This window comes from Mustela lutreola, chromosome 18 (assembly GCF_030435805.1).
Source record: "Mustela lutreola isolate mMusLut2 chromosome 18, mMusLut2.pri, whole genome shotgun sequence".
Lineage (NCBI taxonomy): Eukaryota > Metazoa > Chordata > Mammalia > Carnivora > Mustelidae > Mustela > Mustela lutreola.
The window spans coordinates 23,173,500-23,196,703 of NC_081307.1; the positions used below are offsets into that span (position 1 = coordinate 23,173,500).

Genomic DNA, 23,204 nt, shown 5'->3' on the forward strand with positions numbered 1-23,204 from the left:
ATTGTTTAAAATTATTTTCTCTTTTTGATGTTAAGCTTGTATGCTTTCCATTATCCTTTCTTTTGGATCACTGATCTATTCTGTATCCTCTCATCTACTGTTAATTCCCTCTAGTGTTTTTGTTTTTAATTTCAGTTATTGTATTCTTCAACTTTTCTTGGTTCTTTTTAATATTTTCTGTTTCTTTTTGAAGGTCTTACTGATCTCTTCCACTCTTTCTCTAGCCCAGTGAGCATGATTATGATCTTTAAATTCTTTATCAAGCATATTGCTTATGTCTGTTTCATTTACTTATTTTTCTGAGGTTTTTTTCTTTTTCTTTAGGAGCATATTCCTAGCTCCCTAGTTTGCTTGACCTCCTTGGTTTGTTTCTATGGATTAGGTGAAACAGCTGCTTCCCCTGAAGTTGAAGGAGTGTTATTGTGTATGGTATACCTTATGCAGATTGTGTGTGCTGTGACTTACTGGTGGGCCAGAGCTGTGGCTGTATATGTTAGTTATTTTTTAAACCATGGCTTTAACAGAAAAGAATAAAGAAAAAAGAAAAAGAAAATAAGTAAATAAATAAATGAAAGTAGTGAAATAAAAGAATAAAAGAAAAAAGAGAACAAGAAAGAACAAAATAAAAAAGAATAAAATCAAAACAAGACAAAAGAAATTTTTAAATTTAAAAAAAAATTAGAGTAATTAAAAATTTTAAAAAACAAAACACAAAACCATGGCTGTCTTGTTTCCTATGCCCTAGGCATAGTGTGACTGCTATAAGCTGGTGGACCCTGGTATCCTTTAGACCACAGACTCTCTATGACCACTGGACCCATCAGTTATGGCTTTATCACCTGCCTGGTATGGCATTAGGACCCTCCATTTATGATGTCTGAAACTTCTCCTCTTGGCAGCCAAATCCTGCTCTGGCCTAGACTTTTAAGGTTGAGGGGGAGAGAGCATTCCCACAGTTCCTCAGCCCTTTTAAACTCTGGCTTCTCTTTTCTGTGCCCCAGCATGGGGCTGGTGTGAGTTGCAGACTCTGGGCTTCCTGGAGTTGCAAACTCACAGACATGACCGCACACTCCCATTTTGGTGTTTGGATCTCGCTGCACTCCAGGCTTTTAAGGTGGGAAGGGAATATAAACCGGCTTGTGCTCCAGCTCCTCTGACCCAGAGAGCTTTCCTGCAGCTCCTCTGCACTTGGCAGAGTTCTAATTTTCTGGCTAGTTGCTCTTTTAAACCATGTTTTGTTTTTTGGGTTTGTTTTGTTTTGTTTTGTTTTGTTTTTTCTTCTGTGCCCAAGACAAAGGAGCCTGTTCCTGGTGCCTCAGTGCTGTTCCTCCCCACTGCCATTTGCAGTGTTAGGAATGGAAGTTCCCTTTGTTACCATCCATCTTTCTTGCTGTTCTCTTGCCCTGCTCTCTGTGTTTTGTTGTTCAGTAGCTGTTCAGTCAGTTTGTAGTTCTTCACAGGAATTGTTCTATTAATAGGCGTAGTTTGGTATATTCTGTGGAGAAGGTGACTTCACAGTCTTCCTACATCACCGTCTTTTTTTTTTTTTTTAAGATTTTATTTATTTACTTGACAGAGAGAGATCACAAGTAGACAGAGAGGCAGGCAGAGAGAGAGAGAGGGAAGCAGGCTCCCTGCTGAGCAGAGAGCCCAATGCGGGCCTCGATCCCAGGACTCTGAGATCATGACCTGAGCTGAAGGCAGCGGCTTAACCCACTGAGCCACCCAGGCGCCCTACATCACCGTCTTGAACCAGAACTCTAGTATACCCATTTCTAAATGAGGAAATTGAATCATACATGTCAAGTATGTTTCTTAGCTCTCAAATAGCTCATAGTTTATTAGAGACATTTAAGCTAAATGATTCTAAGCCATTGTAGTGTCACCACAGAGGTCTGATGAGAACATAGAAGAAAATGAGGTGAGGAGAAATGAGACCTGTGTTTTCATTCGACGCGCGCAGTGACCCTGTTACATAGGAGAGTTAAGTGAGTTACTCAGGTCATTTAGTGAGTAAGGGTTATCTATGAGCTTCTACCTCCTGACTTCCTACAGTGCCCAGATAGCTCCCACTACTGCCCCTTCCAATTTTCAATAAGATGTTTCTCCAGTATTTGCCTTTTAAAATCAGAACTTCTGAAGAGTTATGGTTCTTTATTACAAAATCAAGCATGGTTATGGGCGACATGTCAGTGTCACTTGTCAGCAACCCTTTAGCATGTCAGTGTGTATTGGGAGTAGGAGGAGGTGGAAGGATGCTGGTAACAGGGGGAAAAGGCCTGCAGAGATCATGTACATGCCTTTCATATCAGTGCATTTTTTTAATAGGATCTGGAGTCGGGATCTGAGAGTGGAGGAGATACCATTTCAGTAAATCAGACACAAATGAATTTGTCATCTAACACTGAATCTACCAACTTACCATCTTCCACCCCAGTGACAAGTTCTGGAACCAAACCCAAGTCTACGGTAAGTTATAAATAATAACAGTCAGTTTTAACCTGAAATGCTGCTGATCGTAAGGTAAGAGTTGATATCTTATCCATTCAATATAGAAGAAATACTCTTTGAGCCTGAGTTGCAATGACTTAATAGCATTCAATTAAGTGCGATCCAGCATGTGTTTTTTTGTTTGTTTGTTTGCTTTATACTGATAACACAGTATTTCACTGAAACAGGTCATGGTTCTAGAATTATGCAAAATATGATATCAAATTGTGTTGCTGTATACTCAGATCATTAAGAAACTAAGAATAAAAAATCTAGAGATTATTCTCCCTGCATTATAACCCTGACCACATCACTTACCAGTCAGAAAATCACCTAAGACTAGATAGATAAATAGAAATTTACATACATCATGATTTTTTGTGGGTATTAAATGACATAACTCAGGTAAAGCACTTAGTGAAATGCTTGGCACAGAATAAATACTGAGTAAATGTAAGTTACCATCATTATCATTATGACGCTTCATCAACTTTACAGTGCTACCAAAACAAATAAAAGGAGAATTACCACATATAATAATATAGCAGGGTGAATTGTAAATAAAAGGCATTTTTCTTTAAGTAAAAAAGTTGAACAGCTACAGGAAAGCAGTATTTGACTGTAAAAGGTAACATTTATGGAGGAAGTAATTACTACTTCAAATATCTGAAGTCCCAGCAGATCCAAAATAACCTTTCCTAGTTTAGTGAAAATCAAAGTGGCGTATTATTTTTTTAAATGCCCATGTTAGTTTAACACAGAGAAACAAGTTTGGATGACTTGTTTGCCTGACTTTAAAATAAAAGGCAAATCTGAAATAGGACTCAAAAGAGAATACTCAGAATTTAAAACATGGTAGATATGTTCAACTGCAAGAATATCTAGAGACTTCTAATAGAACAAATATTTATTGAACATCTACTACATGCTACATGTCATGCAGGACGCTCAATGCAAGAGTGGGAGTGGAGAAAAACATGTTTTCCATCTTTAAACAGCTCACACTCTAGCAAGGGTGGGTGGGCAAGTAAAGAGTGAAATGCAGTATCATATTCTATGGTAGGGCTGTATAGGTTGGAAAGATCAGGAACTACTGACCTGCTACATAATGCTATTGTAGGGTACAGTGAAAAAACAGCATCAAAAATAATGTGTATCAACAGGCAGACTGCAATGAATTCATGCTCTTCTTTTTCATAATGGATAAGAAGGTTCAAATGCAAAATTAAAATAGGAAACCAGATGATCTCACTTCATCACATTCTTATTGAAGTAAAAGGTAAAATCCTCTCAGCAGCTTTAACCTGAAGGTTTGGGAATCATTGGAGCATTGGCTTTTTGAACATTGGGATAGGTATGGGGCTGACATACAAGGAAAAAGTAGAAAGGAAGCTGAATTCCCTTGTTAAAAGTACTTATGCTTAAATTATCTTTTTAAAGCACCTGCTATTATCCTGAAGAGCAGTTCTTTTCTCTCATATTTTTCCATGTTCATCTTTTACTTTAGAATAATTACTACTGGTATCTGCTACTTCTCCCTTAAAACATACATATTTTAGTGTGTGGTCACCTTATAATTTGTAACAATTTATACACTTTATGCACAGTTCTGTCATTTTTCTTACGTATTCCCACATTTATAAATGTGCTCATGTTTATAAATGCATTTCCCCTGAGATATGTCTGTATATTTTTATGATAACCATCTACAGCAAATTTTTAGAATGAGAAACATAAAACCATCAGTGTTGGGGACTTTAATCCTTTAAAATACTTGAAGATGGGTCTGTTTTCAAATTTTTCATGTTTGCCATATTGATTGACCAAATTATTCACCCCACTGGCAAAATTAAGAAATACTAACATTGGGGCACCTGGATGGCTCAGTAGGTTAAGCATCTGCCTTCAGTTCAGGTTATGATCTCAGGGTCCTAGGACCTAGCCCCACATCAGGCTCTGTGTTCAGCGGGGAGCCTGCTTCTCCTTCTTCCCCTGCATACCTCCCCCACCCCACTGCTGCTCTGTCTCTCTCAAATAAATAAAATCTTTTTTTTTAGAAGATTTTATTTATTTATTTGACAGAGATCACAAGTAGGCAGAAAGGCAGACAGGGGGGAAAGCAGGTTCCCTGCTGAGCAGAGAGCCCGATGTGGGGCTCGATCCCAGGACCCTGAGACCATGACCTAAGCCAAAGGCAGAGGCTTGAACCCACTGAGCCACCCAGGAGCCCTCAAATAAATAAAATCTTTAAAAAACGAAACACCAAAATAAATTGTTGAACAGAAACATACTTTTTCGTGCCCCTAAGACAAATATTTACTGAAAAGTTGTAAATATTGCATAAAATTATGACTGTCTACCCAGCTGTTCAGGTGTGTCTTGTTACCTGGGCATACCATCACGGCTTCATTGTGATGCCACCGCTCATTAGTCAATGAGCACTGAGAATCATTATGCGGGGGACTGAGCCTCCAAACACAATATTCCACTTCAAGACAACCAAAAACTGCTTAACCCATCTTGACCAATACCACAGGCAATTAGAGAACTGTACATGGAACTCTGTCCAGCTACTGAACTATAATTTAGTAAAATTCTCTAGCAGGCCCTGAGAAGAACCCAGAAAGAAACACTCCACTGTCAAAGACAACTGACCTTTAGGAAATTTCTTAAAGAAAATGGCCAATAATGAAAATAGCTTGAAAAGCAGGCTTTTGTTTTGCGGGGGTTGGGGGGGGGGTTAGTGTGTGTGTGTGTGTGTGTGTGTGTGTGTGTGTGTATTTAATTTCATGTTATTATTGGTTTTGTTTCTTTTGAATACAGTTCTTTTTTACTATAGTTTGAAAATAATTCTTTGACTGTGGGGGTCAATTCTGTTTCCAGTTTTTTTCTGGGTAGGAATATTAGAACAAAGAATTTTACCTATTTTGTGGAAGAGTAAACAGATACTTTCCCCCTCAATTTGGAACTTGGGAAATGATCTGTTTGTGTAATGGCAGTCTGGTTACTTTGTGAAAATAGAGAAAGCCCCAGTATCCTACAAAGCCCTTCTTTTCACCAGGAACTAAAATTTCAAATTTAATATTAAACAGAAACATTAAATTCTAAGAACACCTACATCTAACATCCACTCATAATGAACTAACCTTCTGCTCCATAATGTCATAATTTAACAAAATGTTTATTTTTATTTCAGAATTATTTAATGTTATATTTGATTTGCTGCTGTGAAATCTATTTATAATGGTGACTAACTACCACAAATATTTGGCTTTCCTTTTGTATGTAAGACCTCTGGGTTTCTACATGTCTATTTTTTCAGTAAGTTTTCTTTTTTATATGTATTATTAGAACAGAACCATTGAGTAACCTTCAGATTTTTCTTGAAGACTATATATCATGCCAAAGAGTGAGCATTAAAGTAGATTTCTGTGATGTATTTCACACAAAAATGAAAAAGTCAAAAGGTAGGACACCCAGCACCAAAAAACACATAAGAAAAAAGAGATCTAGTGCTTCATGTCCTAACAAATCACCAATTTCTGTCTCCAAATCTGTGATTTGTTCTTTTGAAACAGTCCCATAATGCCTTTCTTGAGAGACACTTTCACAAACAACCCATGATCAGTCATATTACTTTTATACAAAGTACTCTGACTCATTATAGAAAGATATACTGGCATCCTTCTGGCCATGGTATCGGTTGGTTCCTGTATTCGTTAATGTAGGGTTTTGCATGAAAGATTTCAAAGCAGGGCACTAAAACCTCAGGGGTTTTGTTGTTTTTTTTCTGAAGATACTTAAAAGTGTAGGTGTTCATTAAATTACTATTCATCATACATTTATGCAAAGAGAAACCAAGCTCTAGATAACAAGGAAAACGTATTTCATTTGTAGAGTAAGTAACTGGAGGAAAAGGGACAATCTAGCAGTCTGTAGAATAACCAAGAGCATCATTAAGAGCAATGCAAGGATATGTTTTCAATTTAGTCTAAATTCCCCTTCCCTCTTTGTCCCAGAAACTCCCTTACTTGCCTTGTGATAGAATTCTAATAACAGTGATGAAACCCTCAATCATTTGGGCATGTTGGAACCACAGCTAGACAGAGCAGCTTTGAGAATGTCCTAAACGATCTAAAGGAATTTTGAAACATATTGGCATTCATATCAGAATGTATTAAGTACTAGAAAATAACCCTTTTATTGAAGACATCAAAAACAGCAGAAATTATTAACTGTCATTATTGTAATTACTACAGAGTAAAAAAGACAGATACATCTTATTTTAGCTCAAGGTGGCAACAGTGGGTCTAGTTCCGCAGATTGAATACACCCCTTATCTTTTCATCATTACTACCAAAATAGCAAAGGGATAGATGAGGGAAAGCATGAGCTGGTGGAAGGATAGGAACTTGGAGCAGGCAGCCGGACACCCAGCCAAACACTGCCAACTTCTTTAGAGAGCGGTTCAGAATAAATCTTGCCTAAGGCCTGCCACAGTGTGATGAAAATAGAGCTCAGGAGTATGCCCTGACTAGAGTTCATGATCATTTCTAGATGACTTTTAAAAAGACTCCCAATACTACAATCAACCTAATAGTCCAACTGCTTTTACTGACAGTTCCAAAACTTGCACGATCTATTCTATCGTTGAAGAGAACAGTCTCTCGATATGATCCCCAAGACAACTGTTTATGCTGTGGTCAGTTTAGTGAGGCATTTACTGCAATGTATTCTTTTTCTCCACTCTGCATGATAGAAACAAAATAGTAATTTTCAGGTCTGGCATTTACTTGTCAATAGCATTGTCTTCCCTAAAAGGTATAAATGTTTTGAGGTGCAGGGGAAATGAAGGTGATGATGGCACTATGTAGGAATTTTGACATCTTATTTTTAATAAATGTTATTTAACTTCAAGTCTTTAAAAAACAGGATCTTATTTTCCCCTTTTTCAGTTAATGTGATATGGTCACGTCTACACTGTTCTTGAAATTATCAGTTTATATTTTCGCCACTGTGCATACAAGATTCATAAATGGTCACTTGTAGTATTTCTATGAATATATATCTCTTCATGGTAGAAAGCATAGACAACAAGAATATGAGCTTTAAGAAAGTTTTATTTAGGGCTCCTGGGTGGCTCAGTGGGGCAAGCCTCTGCTTTTGGCTCAGGTCATGATCTCAGTGTCCTGGGATGGAGCCCCACATCGGGCTCTCTGCCCAGTGGGGAGCTTCCTTCCCTTCCTCTCTCTCTACCTGCCTCTCTGCCTACTTGTGATCTCTGTCTGTCATATAAATAAATAAAATAAAATCTTTAAAAGAAAGGAAGTTTTATCTAGGTAATAATTATGGAGAAAAGCATTGCCTATGTAATAATAATTATGGAGAAAAGCATTGCCTACATAATAATAATATCAAATATAAAAAAGAAACATTTATAAGGACAAACATTTATATGCGTGGCAGACACTGTATTATGGACTACCGAGGCATAGTTCATTGAATCCTCACAGCAGCCTTTTAGGTAGATGCTATGATTTCCTAGAGTTCACAGATGAGGAAACTAATGTTTACAATGGCAGCTCTGAGTTGCCTAGGACCTCACCGCTTAGGAAGGGATGGGGCCGGGATGGCCCTGAGATCTTCCATGCTCCTAAACACTGCTTTACGCAGAGATTCACCTGCCAGCCACCTGGCTTCAGAATCAACATAAATTGGTTTGAGAGGTTTTATGTTGGAAACAAATTGTCACTGATGTTTGAGTTGTCAGAGTGCCCAACGCAGTTTCATCGCACAGTAAAGAACCAGTTTGTCAGAGCATGGCATAGGTCATATTGTTCTAACATCATTTTCTAAATCATCTGTCTACCATAGATTTTTTACATGTGTTTGGGTATGTATGTATACACACATGCATACACACATGTGTATTAAATTATACATATATGTGTATGTTTATATGTGTGTATCATAAAATACATACATATATTTGTGTATGTATTTATACACACATACATTCCCTGGTGTTATTTTCCAAACACCTTCGTTGAGTAATTTTTAACCAAATGGTTCGATTTTTAATGAAACCAAATTTGTAATTATTAAGTTTTTATATAGCCATAAAATTATTATTTAGTATAAGTATTTATAATATATTAATTTTGTATGAGACTATTTCTCAGGAAAAACACAGATAGTATAAAGGCATATTTATTCATTGTTACCAGGTGTGGGGTGTGGTGATGTCTTTATCTGGGATAGAAGATTTAAGGTTTGACAAAGTTTGAGAAAGGGCTTCTAAAGGGAAGCTCATAAGGTAGAAGACAGAGGTTAATGGACACCTTTGACAACCAATAATCAACTTAATTGTTGCTTCTGTAATAGGAGGATTTCATGTAGGCTGGTTAAAAATAAAAAATAGAAAGCTTATGAAGTACTGTTTTGATAGAGAACAATTTATTAGAGATGTCAAGGACAGTCTGATTGGGAGTATGATATTAATTATGATGAATTAGCCACACAAGATTTAAAAAAGAATTCTTAACTCGGAATTTATGGGTGAATTTAAGAGGGTGCCTGAACCCTTTGAAGTTGTATTTTAAATTATATATACACACACCAGCATTTACGTGTGGGAAGGCTGTCAGTATCTGCATCAGATTGTCAGACTCTCCAAGCCTGCCATAAAGAAATGCTCATCTGAGATTTGGTTTTTTCTCTATTTGTTTTTTAATTAACATATGCTGTATTGTTTGCTTCAGGGGTACAGGTCTGTGAATCATCAGTCTTACAAAATTCACAGCACACACCATAGCCCCTACCCTCCCCAGTGTCCATCACCCAGCCACCGTATCCCTCCCCTCCCAACCCCCCAGCAACCCTCAGTTTGTTTCCTGAGATTAGGAGTCTCTTATGGTTTGTCTCCCTCCCTGGTCCCATCTTGTTTCATTTTTTTCTCTCCCTTCCCCCCATGACCCTCTACCCTGCCTCTCAAATTCCTCATATCAGGGAGAGCATATGATCATTGTCTTTCTCTGATTGACTTATTTCACTTACTGTAATACCCTCTAGTTCCATCCACATTGTTGCAAATGACAAGATTTCAGGGGTTTTTTGATGGCTGCATAGTATTCCTCTGTGTGTGTGTGTGTGTGTGTGTGTGTGTGTGTGTGTACACACCACATCTTCTTTATCCATTCATCCATTCATGGACATCTAGGTTCTTTCCATAGTTTGGCTTTTGTGGACATTGCTTCTATAAACATTCGAGTGCACATGCCCCTTCAGATCACTACGTTTGTATCTTTGGGGTAAATACCCAGTAGTGCGATTCCTGGGTCATAGGTTAGCTCTATTTTCAACTTTCTGAGGAACCTCCATGCTGCTTTCCAGAGTGGTTGCACCAGCTTGCATTCCCACCAACGGTGTAGGAATGGTCCCCTTTCTCCACATCCTCACCAACATCTGTCATTTCCTGACTTGTTAATTTTAGCCATTCTGACTGGTGTGAGGTGGTATCTCACTGTGGTTTTGATTTATATTTCCCTGATGCCGAGTGATGTGGAGCATTTTTTCATGTGTCTGTTGGCCATTTGGATGTCTCCTTTGCATAGATGTCTGTTCATGTCTTTATCTCTTGATTGGATAATTTGTTCTTTAGGTGTTGAGTTTAAGTTCTTTATAGATTTTGGATACTAGCCCTTTACCTGATATGTCATTTGCGAGTATCTTCTCCCATTCTGTCAGTTGTCTTTTGGTTTTGTTGACTGTTTTCCTTTGTTGTGCAAAAGCTTTTGATCTTGATGAAGTCCCAATAGTTCATTTTTGCCCTTGCTTCCCTTGCCTTTGGTTGGTGTTTCTAGGAACAAGTTGCTGTGGCTGAGGTCAAGGTTGCTGCCTGTGTTCTCCTCAAGGATTTATATGGATTCCTGTCTCACATTGAGGTCTTTCATCCATTTTGAGTCTATTTTTGTGTGTGGTGTAAGGAAGTGATCCAGTTCCATTCTTCTACATGTGGCTGTTCAATTTTCCCAACACCATTTGTTGAAGAGACTGTCTTTTTTCCACTGGACATTCTTTCCTGCTTTGTTGAAGATTAGTTGACTGTAGAGTTGAGGGTCCACTTCTGGGCTCTCTATTTTGTTCATTGATCTATGTGGCTGTTTTTGTGCCAGTACCGTACTGTCTTGATGATGACAGCTTTGTAATAGAGCTTGAAATTCAGAAGTGTGACACCACCAACTTTGGCATTCTTTTTCTACATTACTCTGGCTATTTGGGGTCTTTTCTGTTTCCATATAAATTTTAGGATTATTTGTTCCTTTTTTTTTTTTGAAAAAAATTGATGGCATTTTTATTGGGATTGTGTTAAATGTGTAGATTGCTTTAGGTAGCATAGACATTTTTACAATATTTGTTCTTCTAGTTCATGAGCATGGAACGTTTTTCCATTTTTTTGTGTCTTCCTCAACTTCTTCCATGAGTATAGTATAGTATAGTTTTCTTAGTACAGATTCTTTGTCTCTTTGGTTAGGTTTATTCCTAGGTATCTTATGGTTTGGGGTGCAATTATAAATGGGATTGACTCCTTAATTTCTCTTTCTTCTGTCTTGCTGTTGGTGTATAGAAATGCAACAGATTTCTGTGCATTGATTTTATATCCTGACACTTTACTGAATTCGTGTATGAGTTCTAGCAGTTTGGGAGTGGAGTCTTTTGGATTTTCCGTATAAAGTATCATATCATCTGCAAAGAGTGAGAGTTTGACTTCTTTGCCAATTCGGATGCTTTTTATCTCTTTCTGTTGTCTGATTGCTGAGGCTAGGACTTCTAGTACTGTGTTGAATAGCAGTGGTAAAGGCGGACAACCCTCCCATGTTCCTGGTCAAGAAAGGATGCTCTACTTTGTCAAATGCTTTTTCAGCATCTACTGAGAGTGCCATAGGTCATTTGAGTTTTGATGATTCAATCAGTTATCTGGTGAAGATACCTGATGAACATGAGAACACCTTTGTTCCAAATAAAATACTTCAGGCACATTGACAGGAATTATTTCTTTCAGGCTTATTTCCTGGTAGAGAATTCCACATAGCCTTTTTGCAATAAATTAGGCTATGCTTCATGGATTCTTGAAAGCCAATTTTCCTATGGGAAAAAACACCATTGGCATCTTTCTCAATTATATAGAATTTCAATAAAATTAAAAGTGATCCAAGAAAGAAAAGAAAAATCATCAGGATTTTCCCATAATAGTTTCAGTGTAAATCAAATTTTGTATCTGAATGTAATCACATATCTTATACATATGATCATTAAGCTAACCTCATTATGTTAGTGATATATTAAAAGACAGGCCTTAAAACTGAAAACAAGAATATAGATTCTGGAGTCCAAATCATATCATTTTAAAGTATCTCATAAAACCCAATTCATACAAGGAATTTTAGTACTATTTGTATTTTGTTTTACCGGAGTATTACATACTATATTTTTAAATTATATACAATATTATATACTATATTTTTGTTTAAATGGTTATCAGTTGGTTATTTTTAACACAACTGGTAAATTTCCCTAATGCTGTCCATTATTTAAAACAAAATAGAGGGATAAAACATTATTGTCTTCTTTACAAAGAGGAACTGCCAATACTCCTTTTTACTGAAGGCTGGGGGGAAATGCAAGATGATATATAAAATTAATTAGAATTTAATAATATTTCATAATGTCACATAAGTAAATAGTCAGCAAAGGAAAAAATGACACACATAGAATTTTCAAAGAAAGTTTAAGTCAGCCTCTTCTGAAACATCAAAAAAATTGAATTAGTACAGTTTACCATTAATAAACGCAAAAATGTGATGGTCTTAGAAAAATGCCTTTGATTGTAATGCTTTTGAATGTGGAAATTTAACTCTGACACAGAAAAGCAGTAACATTAAAGTATGTGGATTTTTAAAGAAATATTTCTTTGTTCACTAAGATCCTCATTGTTTATGAGAAAGAAAAATAAAGCAAAATTTATAGTTTTTTAAGGAAAAACTGAGCCACTAAAGAGCTGGAAAAAATGTTTTTGAAAAGGGCATCATTCTGTTATTATTATGAAATATTTCTTAGAATTCAGTGATTGTAAAGCTTAGAGGAACCCATTCACATATTCTGGATTTTGAAATAATAAATATGTAATTCATTAACCTTGGGCTTTGAAAAATAGAAATATTTTTATGGTCGTTTTCTTTTATATTTAAAATAAATTCAAAATCCTCTCATTTCTTATGTTTGAAGATACTGACATCTGTTTCCAATGCATTTACACAGTAATTCATGACAGTCTTGCTTGGGATGGGTTATTTGATCTCCACAATGACCTCCTCACAACAGTTTTTTCACTTTGAAACTAGAAGTTTCGTTTTGTCAAAAATAAGCATAACTTGTACCCAGATTCACTGATCCTTAATACTAAACACTGAGTGCATGGTATTGAAAGAATTTTTTGAGTTGGCAAAAACGTTTTTCTATCTTGTTTGTGTTTATTTTATAATAATCTAGTTAATTAGTTCAGAGGAGAATTCCTAAAACGAAAAAAAAAAATGAGGAACATGAGGGGGAGGAATGGCATACATAGGATCATGGGACAGTTAGAACTGAATAGATTCCATTAGGGAAAAATAAAAAATCATCTCTGCAATCTGAGGTTTTAGTCATATGAATAGTACTTTTGTGTGTTATCATCATTACAATGAGAAAAATTTAGTTTTTCCATGTGCTGATGCTACTTCTCGAATCCAGCTCATATTTTCATCCAAGAGCAATAACAACTTCCAGTTATTTCTGGGCAATGTAAAATGGCAAGCCAGCAGCGTGCCACATCACAGCAACCAAGAATATAATTCATAGCACTGAGCAGTAATAATAACCACTAAGTCGTTTTCACAGTCCTCCCTCTCTTCCTTTCAGACCTCGCTGTCCCAAAGCTCTAAGTACATATTCAATATGTCCCCCCCCTTTTTTTGCTTTTCCACTCTGATTGATAATTAATTTTAGTCCTGGCATTTGTTGGCTTCAACACTCAACTTCTTAAAGACAGTTGAAGTCAGTTGAAGTGTTGAACCAAGGACTCCATGGGAATATTCAGTAGCACTTACACAAAGTTTATAGTTAGGGCCTCCTAAGCTCTAGCTGTGAGCTGTCTACAACATAACAAACTTCTTTTTTTTTTTTATAGATTTTATTTATTTATTTGACAGACAGAGATCACAAGTAGGCAGAGAGGCAGGCAGAGAGAGAGAAGCAGGCTCCCTGCTGAGCAGAGAGCCTGATGCGGGACTCGATCCCAGGACCCTGAGATCATGACCCGAGCTGAAGGCAGCGGCCTAACCCACTGAGCCACCCAGGCGCCCCAACATAACAAACTTCTAAATGAAAAAATAAAAACATGTACCATGCATTTGGATATTCTGAACCTCACGCTTATAAACATTTGGAATCATATAACAAAAATATGAAAGTAAAGGAATTTTTTATTTTCAATTCATGATGTCCTAAAACACCATCGCTTGAAAAATACCAATATTCCTGACTCTTTTAGGTGTTTAATGAACATTTTGTATGCTAATTTTGTTTTTTACATTATTCTTTACATTATTGTCAGCACTGCCATTTTTAGTGATTGTTTCTTTCCACTTAATAACTTAGTGTAATCCAGATGAATTCTGTATTTGTAAACTCCTTCCAAGTAAAATCAGTTGATGTTCATGAAAATGACTCTCATTGTTTCCTGTTCACTGTAAATTGTTTTATCCATTTTATTTTGTTGTTGATTTATTTTGAAGGCCCCATCTTTGTTTGTAAATACTATAGTAATTCATCAAATGGGCACTTATCAAATTATCCATAATGCAAAATGCAGAGAATCCTACAGACAGCCAAAACTAACCAAATGAATCAGTGCTGTTTAGAATGTGCTCTGGGACCACCCCCCACCCCCACCAAAACTGCCTTCCTCCACTTGCCCCGACCAGATTTATTTACTTTTAGCTCTTTTACATATTGGCCTTATGAATGAGAGCTTCTTTGGTCAATCCATAGCATAGATTTTGTCCAAATCCTAGACTAAACGAACTATAGAAGTGAGAAAATGTTGAAGAATCTGTGTGTGTGTGTGTGTGTCCAGAGAGCCTGTGATATATATCTACTCCATTTCTAAGATCGCTATGGTGAAACTGCCCCTAGAGCTTCCATGCTACTAGGGCAAGATCTTCACTCCTAAAGCTTTATCCTCACTGAGGCCCGAACTCTGGGAAATAAGGAATGAGAAAGTGTGAGAGAGAGAATCCTGTCTGGATTAGAAAAACTTTTGACTTCACCTGGGTCTGGACTTTTGCTGGCCCAGTTCATTAAGGTTTAAGCGTGAAACAAATTCTATACTTCAGCACATGGGTTGTAGATAGATAGGTTTGTTTGCCTTTTTGTTTGTTTGCTTATTTGTTTACTTTGTTTCTGTTGGGGAATAAAGTCAGAATTTTAAATAACTCTTAACAGATTAACATTCAGAACTCAGAACTAGTAGAATTTCCACTTAGATATATTTCCTAAGCAATATTACCTAAGTAATTTTACCCTTGGAATTTTGTGATATCAAAATTATATATTACTTCCCTATTTGTAAAACATATGTTTTACAAGTATATATGATATATATATATCATATAGTGTATGATATATATAGTGTTTATTATATATAACACTACAGTGGACAGTTCTGTACACATTTTTGCCTGTATTTCCAATATTCTCTTAGTAGGTTCATAGACCAAAAAGGAATTACATATTTGTTAAGGGGAAATGTTTTTATTACTAGTAATAATGATCTTTTCTTATATTTATCAGACATTTGTACATGTTATTTTAATAAAAAGGTAAAGAACAATATTAGTAACCATGTGTAATAACTGATATAGTCATGGCTTCATAAAATTATTCTACATTTTTCTTAAAAGGCATTTTTGGTAGGTGAACTATAATACAATTAAGGTTATGAACATTAATTTTATGAAATCCAGTTCTTTTTTTTTTTTTTCCAAGAAGCTATAAGAACTTGCTATAGGTTTGTGTAAGCTACTGCCCTAGGCACTGGTATAGAATTTAAGAAAAAGGGTTGGAGGAGACGACATGATTGGCATCTCTGGAATCAGACTCTGGGACCAAGAATTGCCTGGGGAAGCTGTATTGGTGAGGGTTTCTGGGAGATAGATTTGTATGGAAGTGAGGAAGGCCAAACTGGTCAGAAGGCAGACTTGGTTCAGATGTACTGTAGTAACAGCTGTGGCCTTAGCTGATTGTATTAGATCTCTGGAGCTGGGTGACCCTTCAGCACTGTCCCACATTGAGGAATGGGGTTAGGTCCTAGCACCAGCCAATCAGTCGGTCTTAGGCTGAGCCTAGAAAGTGATAAAATTTTGAGGGAGGCAGTTCCTTGCTGCCAGGGACATTTCCCACATTGACAACAGCAAGGGAGCTGATGCACTGTCCGGAAGAGGGAGTAGCTCTGCAGTCTCCACCACACATGCCCGTGACCTTCACCTTCGTAGGGTCGTAGGGTGCACTCTCTGGTGCGAGCAGCAAATACCCAAATGCATGGGTATGAAAAGATGTTAACAAGAACCAAAGTATAGTTATGGAGACCCAGAGGGAACAACCATAAGGAACAGGAAAGATGCAGGCTAATATACTGTTGAAGGTATATACTGTGGAACCCTTAGAGATTGAAAACTGACCTTTTGCAAAGGATTACGCAAAGGAAAAAATTAAAAGTGGATTCAAGATTTACATCTTAAGACAAAGGTATGGCCATTGACTGAGGGAATAAAGAAGCAGAGACAAGAATAAGGAGAAGAAAAAGCAAGGGGCTTTTTATGTGTTGTTTTGTTCTGCTTTTTAAAGATTTTATTTATATATTTGACAGAGAGAAACACAGAGAGAAAGGGAACACAAGCAGGGGGAGTGGGTGAGGGAGGAGCAGGCTTCCCACTGAGCAGGGAGCCAGATGCAGGGCTGGATCCCAGGACCCTGGGATCATGACCTGAGCTGAAGGCAGAGGCTTAACAACTCAGCCACCCAGGAGCCCCAGGGCTTTTAAATCAATCTTATTTTAAGGTATAATTTACATAGAATAAAATATATCCAACTTAAGTGTGCATACCTCCAGAATGTTTTTGGTAATAATGAAAAGAAAGAAAAACGAAGGCTAGCAGAGGAAGTTTTATTCAGGGAAGTTGTATAATCTTTTTGTGTGTGTGTGTGTGTTGTTTTATTGTTTTCCAGGAATGTGATCTTAGCTAAACATATGCTATCCAATAAAATGAAATCACAAAACAAAATTTTTTATTACACCTTCCACAGTAAACACCCATGTCAGCTGCTTTTCTCCCTCCTTGAGTAGACAAAAACTCAGAGACTCCCATGAGTCTTACTAGACACTCTAAAGTAATATAATCACTTAAAATCCAAAATGTAGCAGTCATAAATCAGAAAGGAGAATGTTTAATTTCTATAATAATCAACATTTCAATCTTCCTTTCTCTGTGAGGCTTCTCCCCTCTTTCCTAGTAGGTCCTGCTGAAGGCAGGTGTCTGCCTATAGCTAGGGGAGGTAGGGAGTGAGGGTTCAGCTTCCTTCTCCTGCCTAGCTCACCCTGTGCATTACTGGCTAGCAACTGGGTCACAAGAGGTGGGGTGGCATGAAGGACAGAAAAGTTCTCACTGGATGCACATGAATGCTCTGTGGCCCTGGAAGATATTTTAAAAACCGTTACCTGCAATAATCAGTTATCTGTTGCTGTGTAACAAAGCATATTGAAACTTTGCAGCCTAAAATAATTATTATTATTTCTCACAGTCTAATAATTAGTTCAGAATCAGAAACCTGTACGCTCTTCTAGTTTAAAGTATCTCATGAGATTACAGTCAAATGTCTGCTGGTGCAGTCATCTATCAGCTTTTCAGTGGCTGCAAGATCTGTTTGTAAATTGGCTTACTCATGTGACTGGGAGATTAGTGATGGTAAATTTGTTGTTTTCCATGTGGGTCTCTCAGTGACTGGGTGTCCTTGTGCATAGTGTCTGGCTTCCAAGAGAGTCAAAGAAATGAAGAAGTCAGACAAGCATGCTTACCGTATTCTGTTGGTCATGCAGACCAACCCTGGCTGAATGTGGGACGAGACCAAACAAGGACATGTTTGCAAAGGCGAGAAATATTGAGGGCCATCTTGAAGCCCAACCAGCGAAGGGAGCTGTATCTCTCAAACATGCAGAGACATTCACGGTGTCCAAAAGGCCCTCAGAAGACCCATCTCATGACAGCCTCTTGTCATATAAATCAAAGTTCAAGATCTTGTCATATAAATCCCATCCAAGTTCAGTGAGACTTCCCAGTTCCTCAAGTAGAGTAGAGTTCCTCTTGACCCGAACGCCTATGAACATGCCCAACAATCAGTGGTATGATAGATATAGCATAACCTCTATAAATTCTCCCAGACATAAAAGGGATAAATGGGATGCACATAAGAGTCAGTGGCCTGTAGAAATTCTGAAAAACAGTATGGTGAGGAATCATTCCTACTACCTCCTAGGGATTATTCTCCATGGTTCCTGGCTCATACCTTTGAGATCTTGGTTCTACCCTTTGAGTCATCCTTCCTTTTTCTTATGAAATGACTGCTGTTTGCGGCTAAGTAGTTTTCTCATCTTGGATTCTGCCTATAGAGTTTGGGGGTTCCAAAGGTCTCCAATGGTTCTACACTGTGTCTAAATTTTTTTATCTAAAGTAAAAGTATTTCTGCTGTTACAGTCTCTGAAACTTTGTGCATTTCCTGTGTGTCTTGTAAGAACTTACTTCATTAGACAGAGCCAACTTACAAATCTCTTCAATATAAGTCTTCCCCTACCTCAAACCCCCACTGAGGCTTCTGAGAAGCAGTGCCCTAATGATTCTTAGAAATCCTGTTGTTTAATATAAAGACTCTGTGATGTACATCCTGAACATTCCTTGTAAGCTTTTTGTGTGGACAGTTTTCTGAGGCATTATCTTAAATGGTTTTGAGGATTTGGCAAAGAATTTTATCTTTAGGTATATTTTCTTGGCTACAACGTAGATTTGATCTTACCCGGAAACAATTTCTTAATTTTACTATCATTTTTCATCTGGAGAAGCTGTGAAGAAGGCTTTCTTTCTCCTTTTGCATTTTAGAATGAGGAACAAGAAGTCAGGCAGTACCTTTAACCCAGCCTGGAGATTTCCTTTGCTAGAGCACTAAAGACCTTCCACGTTTTCTCCTTTCCACAGTACCACACACAACTGTTCTCTTAAACTTTCTGTCACTGAATAAAAAGGATTCTTTCCTTCTAATAATATTTTCCTCAGTTTTCTTTAAGCTTTTACTGAAAGCTTCCTCAAAGATCATACAGATAGTGTTCCCAGTATCTTCGGGGTTCCTTAGTGTTTCAGAAGTGCTCCTTTCAAGGTTCAGCTAACATTTACCTGCCACCCCATCCCAAAGCTCTTCCCACATTTTTTTCAGTTTTTACTTTTCTTGTTATCGTAGCCCCTATCTCTAGTACCAGAATCTGTATTAGTTGTCTGTTGTTACATAACAGATCAACCCTAATTTAGTGGCGTAGAACAATAGTAATCAATGTATCATGTATGTATCATGGCTTCCATACACTAGAAGTTCGAGAGTAGCCTATTTATGCACTTCTAGTACAGGGTCTCTTGTGAATTTGCTAATGTTGTCTAAGGGTGGAAGATCCACCTCCGAAATGATTAATTCCTCACATGGTTGGCAAGTCGGTTTTTCCCCAAGTGAACCTCTTCATGAGAGAGCCTTAGTATCCTTATATCATAGAGGCTGGCTTCTCTAGGGTGAGAAATTTAAGAGACCAAGACAGAAGTGGCAATGCTTTTTATGAACTGGTTTGGAAAGTCACACAACATAATGTCTGTTGTATTCTTTTCGGTCATGCAATACTCATCTGTGTGGGAGGAGACTTCCCAGGGCATGCGTCCCAGAAAGCAGAACTCACTGGGAGCCATTGTGGAGCTTAGCTGCCATATCTCTAATTCCCTCAATGTGGACTTTATGTTTCTAGCCCCTAGGAATGCAGACATTTTTAGCTTCTCCTAGCTGAGGCCTGTTGAGACCTCTTGTCAGTCCTCTGAACAGGTCCTCAAATTATGCCACACATACATCTCTGACCATAAGAAACACTCACATTGCCTTTTCCTGAAAGATCTAGGAATCCAGCTGATACTAATAAAGCCACATCTCATGTGACTCATCACTAGCTAGGTAGCCCAGTCAGGCCAGATTAGGGTCCTGTGCCCCCATGCTGCCCGGACACATAGCAGACTCCCCATGTCTGCTATGGGGAGATGCTAAGGGGATGCTTGAAATCCCTTTAACAGCCGTGACTTGAGAGTGGACACTGTACTTCTAATACTTCCTTGTAGAGCAAAATGTATGGGAGGATTCATCACACACCAAAATTTCTCCCCAAAGTCACTTCCAAAATCTTCTGATTCCTGATCCTATTATATTCTTGGCAGGGGTAGGTAATTAAGTGTTCTCTGACCCATTCTCCTCAAAATACTTTTTGCAACTTCTCCATTGTTGTCTTATCACAAATTATTTTGATATGAAATCTGTCACCTTAGGGTTTAGGTCCAGATCTTCTTTTTAACATCCTGTTACAGGGATCTATGTCCTGAGCTGCGGGTGTGTGCCAGGATCACATCTGCTCTCTGCTGGCGTCTGAGAGATAAGAACACTTTGATTAAGATAAAATCACAGATTTAAGGTTACAGTGGTATTTTTTGTCACTCACTAAAACTTTCTTCAGACAGGACTAAAGATAAGGTACACACAACCCAAAGTTGGTTGACCACCACTCTTAATCAGCCTGCTAAAGGTAGTTCCTTAGTTGGCCTGCTAGAGGTGGAGTTTATATACCCCAAAGTGGGGGAAACTACTTAAAAATTGGTTTTCTTTAGGGGCGCCTGGGTGGCTCAGTCATTTAAAGCCTCTGCCTTCGGCTCAGGTCATGATCTCAGGTTCCTGGGATTGAGCCCTGCATCGGGCTCTCTGCTCAGCAGGGAGCCTGCTTCCCCCTCTCTCTCTGCCTGCCTCTCTGCCTACTTGTGATGTCTGTCTGTCAAATAAATAAATAAAATCTTTTTAAAAAACTGGTTTTCCTTAAATATACTCTCTGAATACATGCTAATAAGGTAACATGTTAAAACATCACCAAATAATTTATATGTTGACTTATGGTGGAGACATAATGAATTTGAACAGTATTTTAAAATGGTAATGGCAGAGATAATAATAAATCATAGTAATTTTGCAGGGAGAAAAAAAAAATGTTTGCCTAGACTTTAACTATTTTCTAACCTGTGGTCTACATGACATAATTTTTTTGCCTATTATGTGACCTGGTTTCCTCTTCAGCTCCAACAAGTGCTAAAGAAACATCCTTCTGCACAATTCAGACTCTTTTGGAAAGTGTAATGAGGAAAAGGCTTATGACAAAGGATGAGCTCTGTCTGACCAAAGGTTCTGGAAGTTCAATTTGGGGCTGAATCTAGAAGTTTCAACAGCTTCTGGGGATGAAGAAGGATAGATTTCAGCAATAAGTACTCCTATTGAAGGATCTCAAATGGTCAGAAAGACATGGGTGGAGGGAATCAGGTCGGGTTGGCTCCAGGGGAGGAAAGATGATATATTCTGAATTAGTTGCTGCATGGACAGCAGGAATAGGCCCCAAGGATACCTGCTTATATTTAGACTTAGGCTAAGGACTCTTTTTCTTAAACTTCTCAAAACAATAGAATACTAACCATAATTTCTTTTTTACAAAATTCCTGGAAATTTCTATTAAAATATTGTCATTGAACCAGAAAATAATTACTACATATATGGCAAAAACTATATAATGACAGTTAAAAGCTGGAGGTAGAAAAATAAAATTATTTAATATTTTCATTACTGTTAATATCATATATTTATTATTTTTTCCATAATTACTCCTAGCATATTTCTGAGTTACACAGAGCAAACATTACTCATTAACTGGTTTAAAGAATATTGGCATCATAGTTTATCTATGATTCTATTTGTTGTATAAATTGAAAGGTATTACAAGGGTATGATTATATGCTCCTCTGTGCATCCTTTCAAATCAGTTCAATTAAAGTTGTCATTAAGTTGGCACATAAGGGAAGCTATGACTCTCTCAGGTTGATAAAGAAATTCAATGTTGGCATAAACAAAAAAAATATGTAATCCGATGTTAAAAATATATTTAAGATAAGAGCACATTGTTTTGAAGGGTTTGTAAATACATAAAATTATATATAATATATAAAATATATAATATATATAAAATAGCATATGCAATATAGTTTTTATATAGATTATGAATTTGTTCTCCTTGGAAGAATCTTTTCATGTTTTTTAAGTTCTGTTTCTATATAGTGTATTTCACAGTGCATAAGAATGTTCCTCCACCCCAAAAAGATACTTTGGAGAAAAATTCTAACACATTTAATCTCTTCTTGGATCATAAGTTTGATTATTAATTATATTGTTTTTATATATTATTTTTTACTCCAACATAAAATTAATATACTACTGACTTAAAGTTCTGTAGCCTTTAGATGATTGTTGGATCTTTCAAAGGACTTTCTTCTTTGGTGCCAAAATAGTACAGATAGGCTCTTAGAAATACTAAGTTATTTTTCTTAGAATGAGGACATTCTAAACCTTGAAAAGGATAATATACAAAAAAAAAAAAAAAAAAAGATTAACACTAGTTGAAATAGTGCCATCATTAAAACTTTGAAGGATAAAAAGCGCGGTAGTTGCGTTATCTTGTTTTTTGTTTTTGTTTGCTTTCTTTTTTTCTTTAAGAATGCTGCCATCTTCTGGTCAAATTGTATATTCATACATAGAATAAAAGATCCACAATATGAGGCAATTTAGGTTTATATTAATTCATTTTTTATCGTTAGGGATCACCTATTTAAGATGTGTGCCTGTAATGTCCCCAGGCTAAAGATCTTTAAATAATTTTCAGAAACTTTAGAAAGTTAAATTCACAGAAGATGTTTCACGACTTGTAATGCTATCAAAATATCCGTTAGACAGTAAATGCTAAGGGGAGTACAGATAAGGCAAAGTATCTCTAGGGAATATATGACTTTGTTCTATTTCCATAAGAATCTATGGCTAGGGGCACCTGAGTGGCTCAGTTGGATAAGTGGCTGCCTGTGGCTCAGGTCATGATCCCTGAGATCAAGCCTCATGTCAGGCTCATTGCTCAGTGGGGAGCCTGCTTCTCCTTCTCCCTCTGTCATTCCCCATACAGTGCTCTCTGGCTCCTTGGTTAAGAATAATTAAGCAATTTTGACATGTATTTTCTATATTCATTTCTATAAACCTTTTATTTTCTAAATAGTTCATCTTGAAAGAATATTTCTATAGTATTTTATAAAAACCCTTAGTATATGTTCTCCTTTCAACAAAGAGGATTCTTGCAGTGACAACTTTTTGTCGTAGAGTTGTTTGAATTTGTACTTCTTTTAAAATTATTTATGAAAGGTTATATAATTTAAAGAGTTAGATTTGATATACACAAATATATGTTACTCCCTGTATAT

At 37.0% G+C, this 23,204-nt stretch overlaps 1 protein-coding gene across 1 annotated transcript in view; it reads left to right on the forward strand.

Moving 5' to 3' along the window:
* Positions 1-23,204, forward strand: part of DLC1 (DLC1 Rho GTPase activating protein) — a 426,333-nt gene that overhangs the window by 114,290 nt on the left and 288,839 nt on the right. Inside the window, exon 4 of the mRNA XM_059156107.1 lies at positions 2,329-2,469. Within this exon, the coding sequence (XP_059012090.1) occupies positions 2,329-2,469 (141 nt within the window). The remainder of the gene's footprint in view (positions 1-2,328; positions 2,470-23,204) is intronic.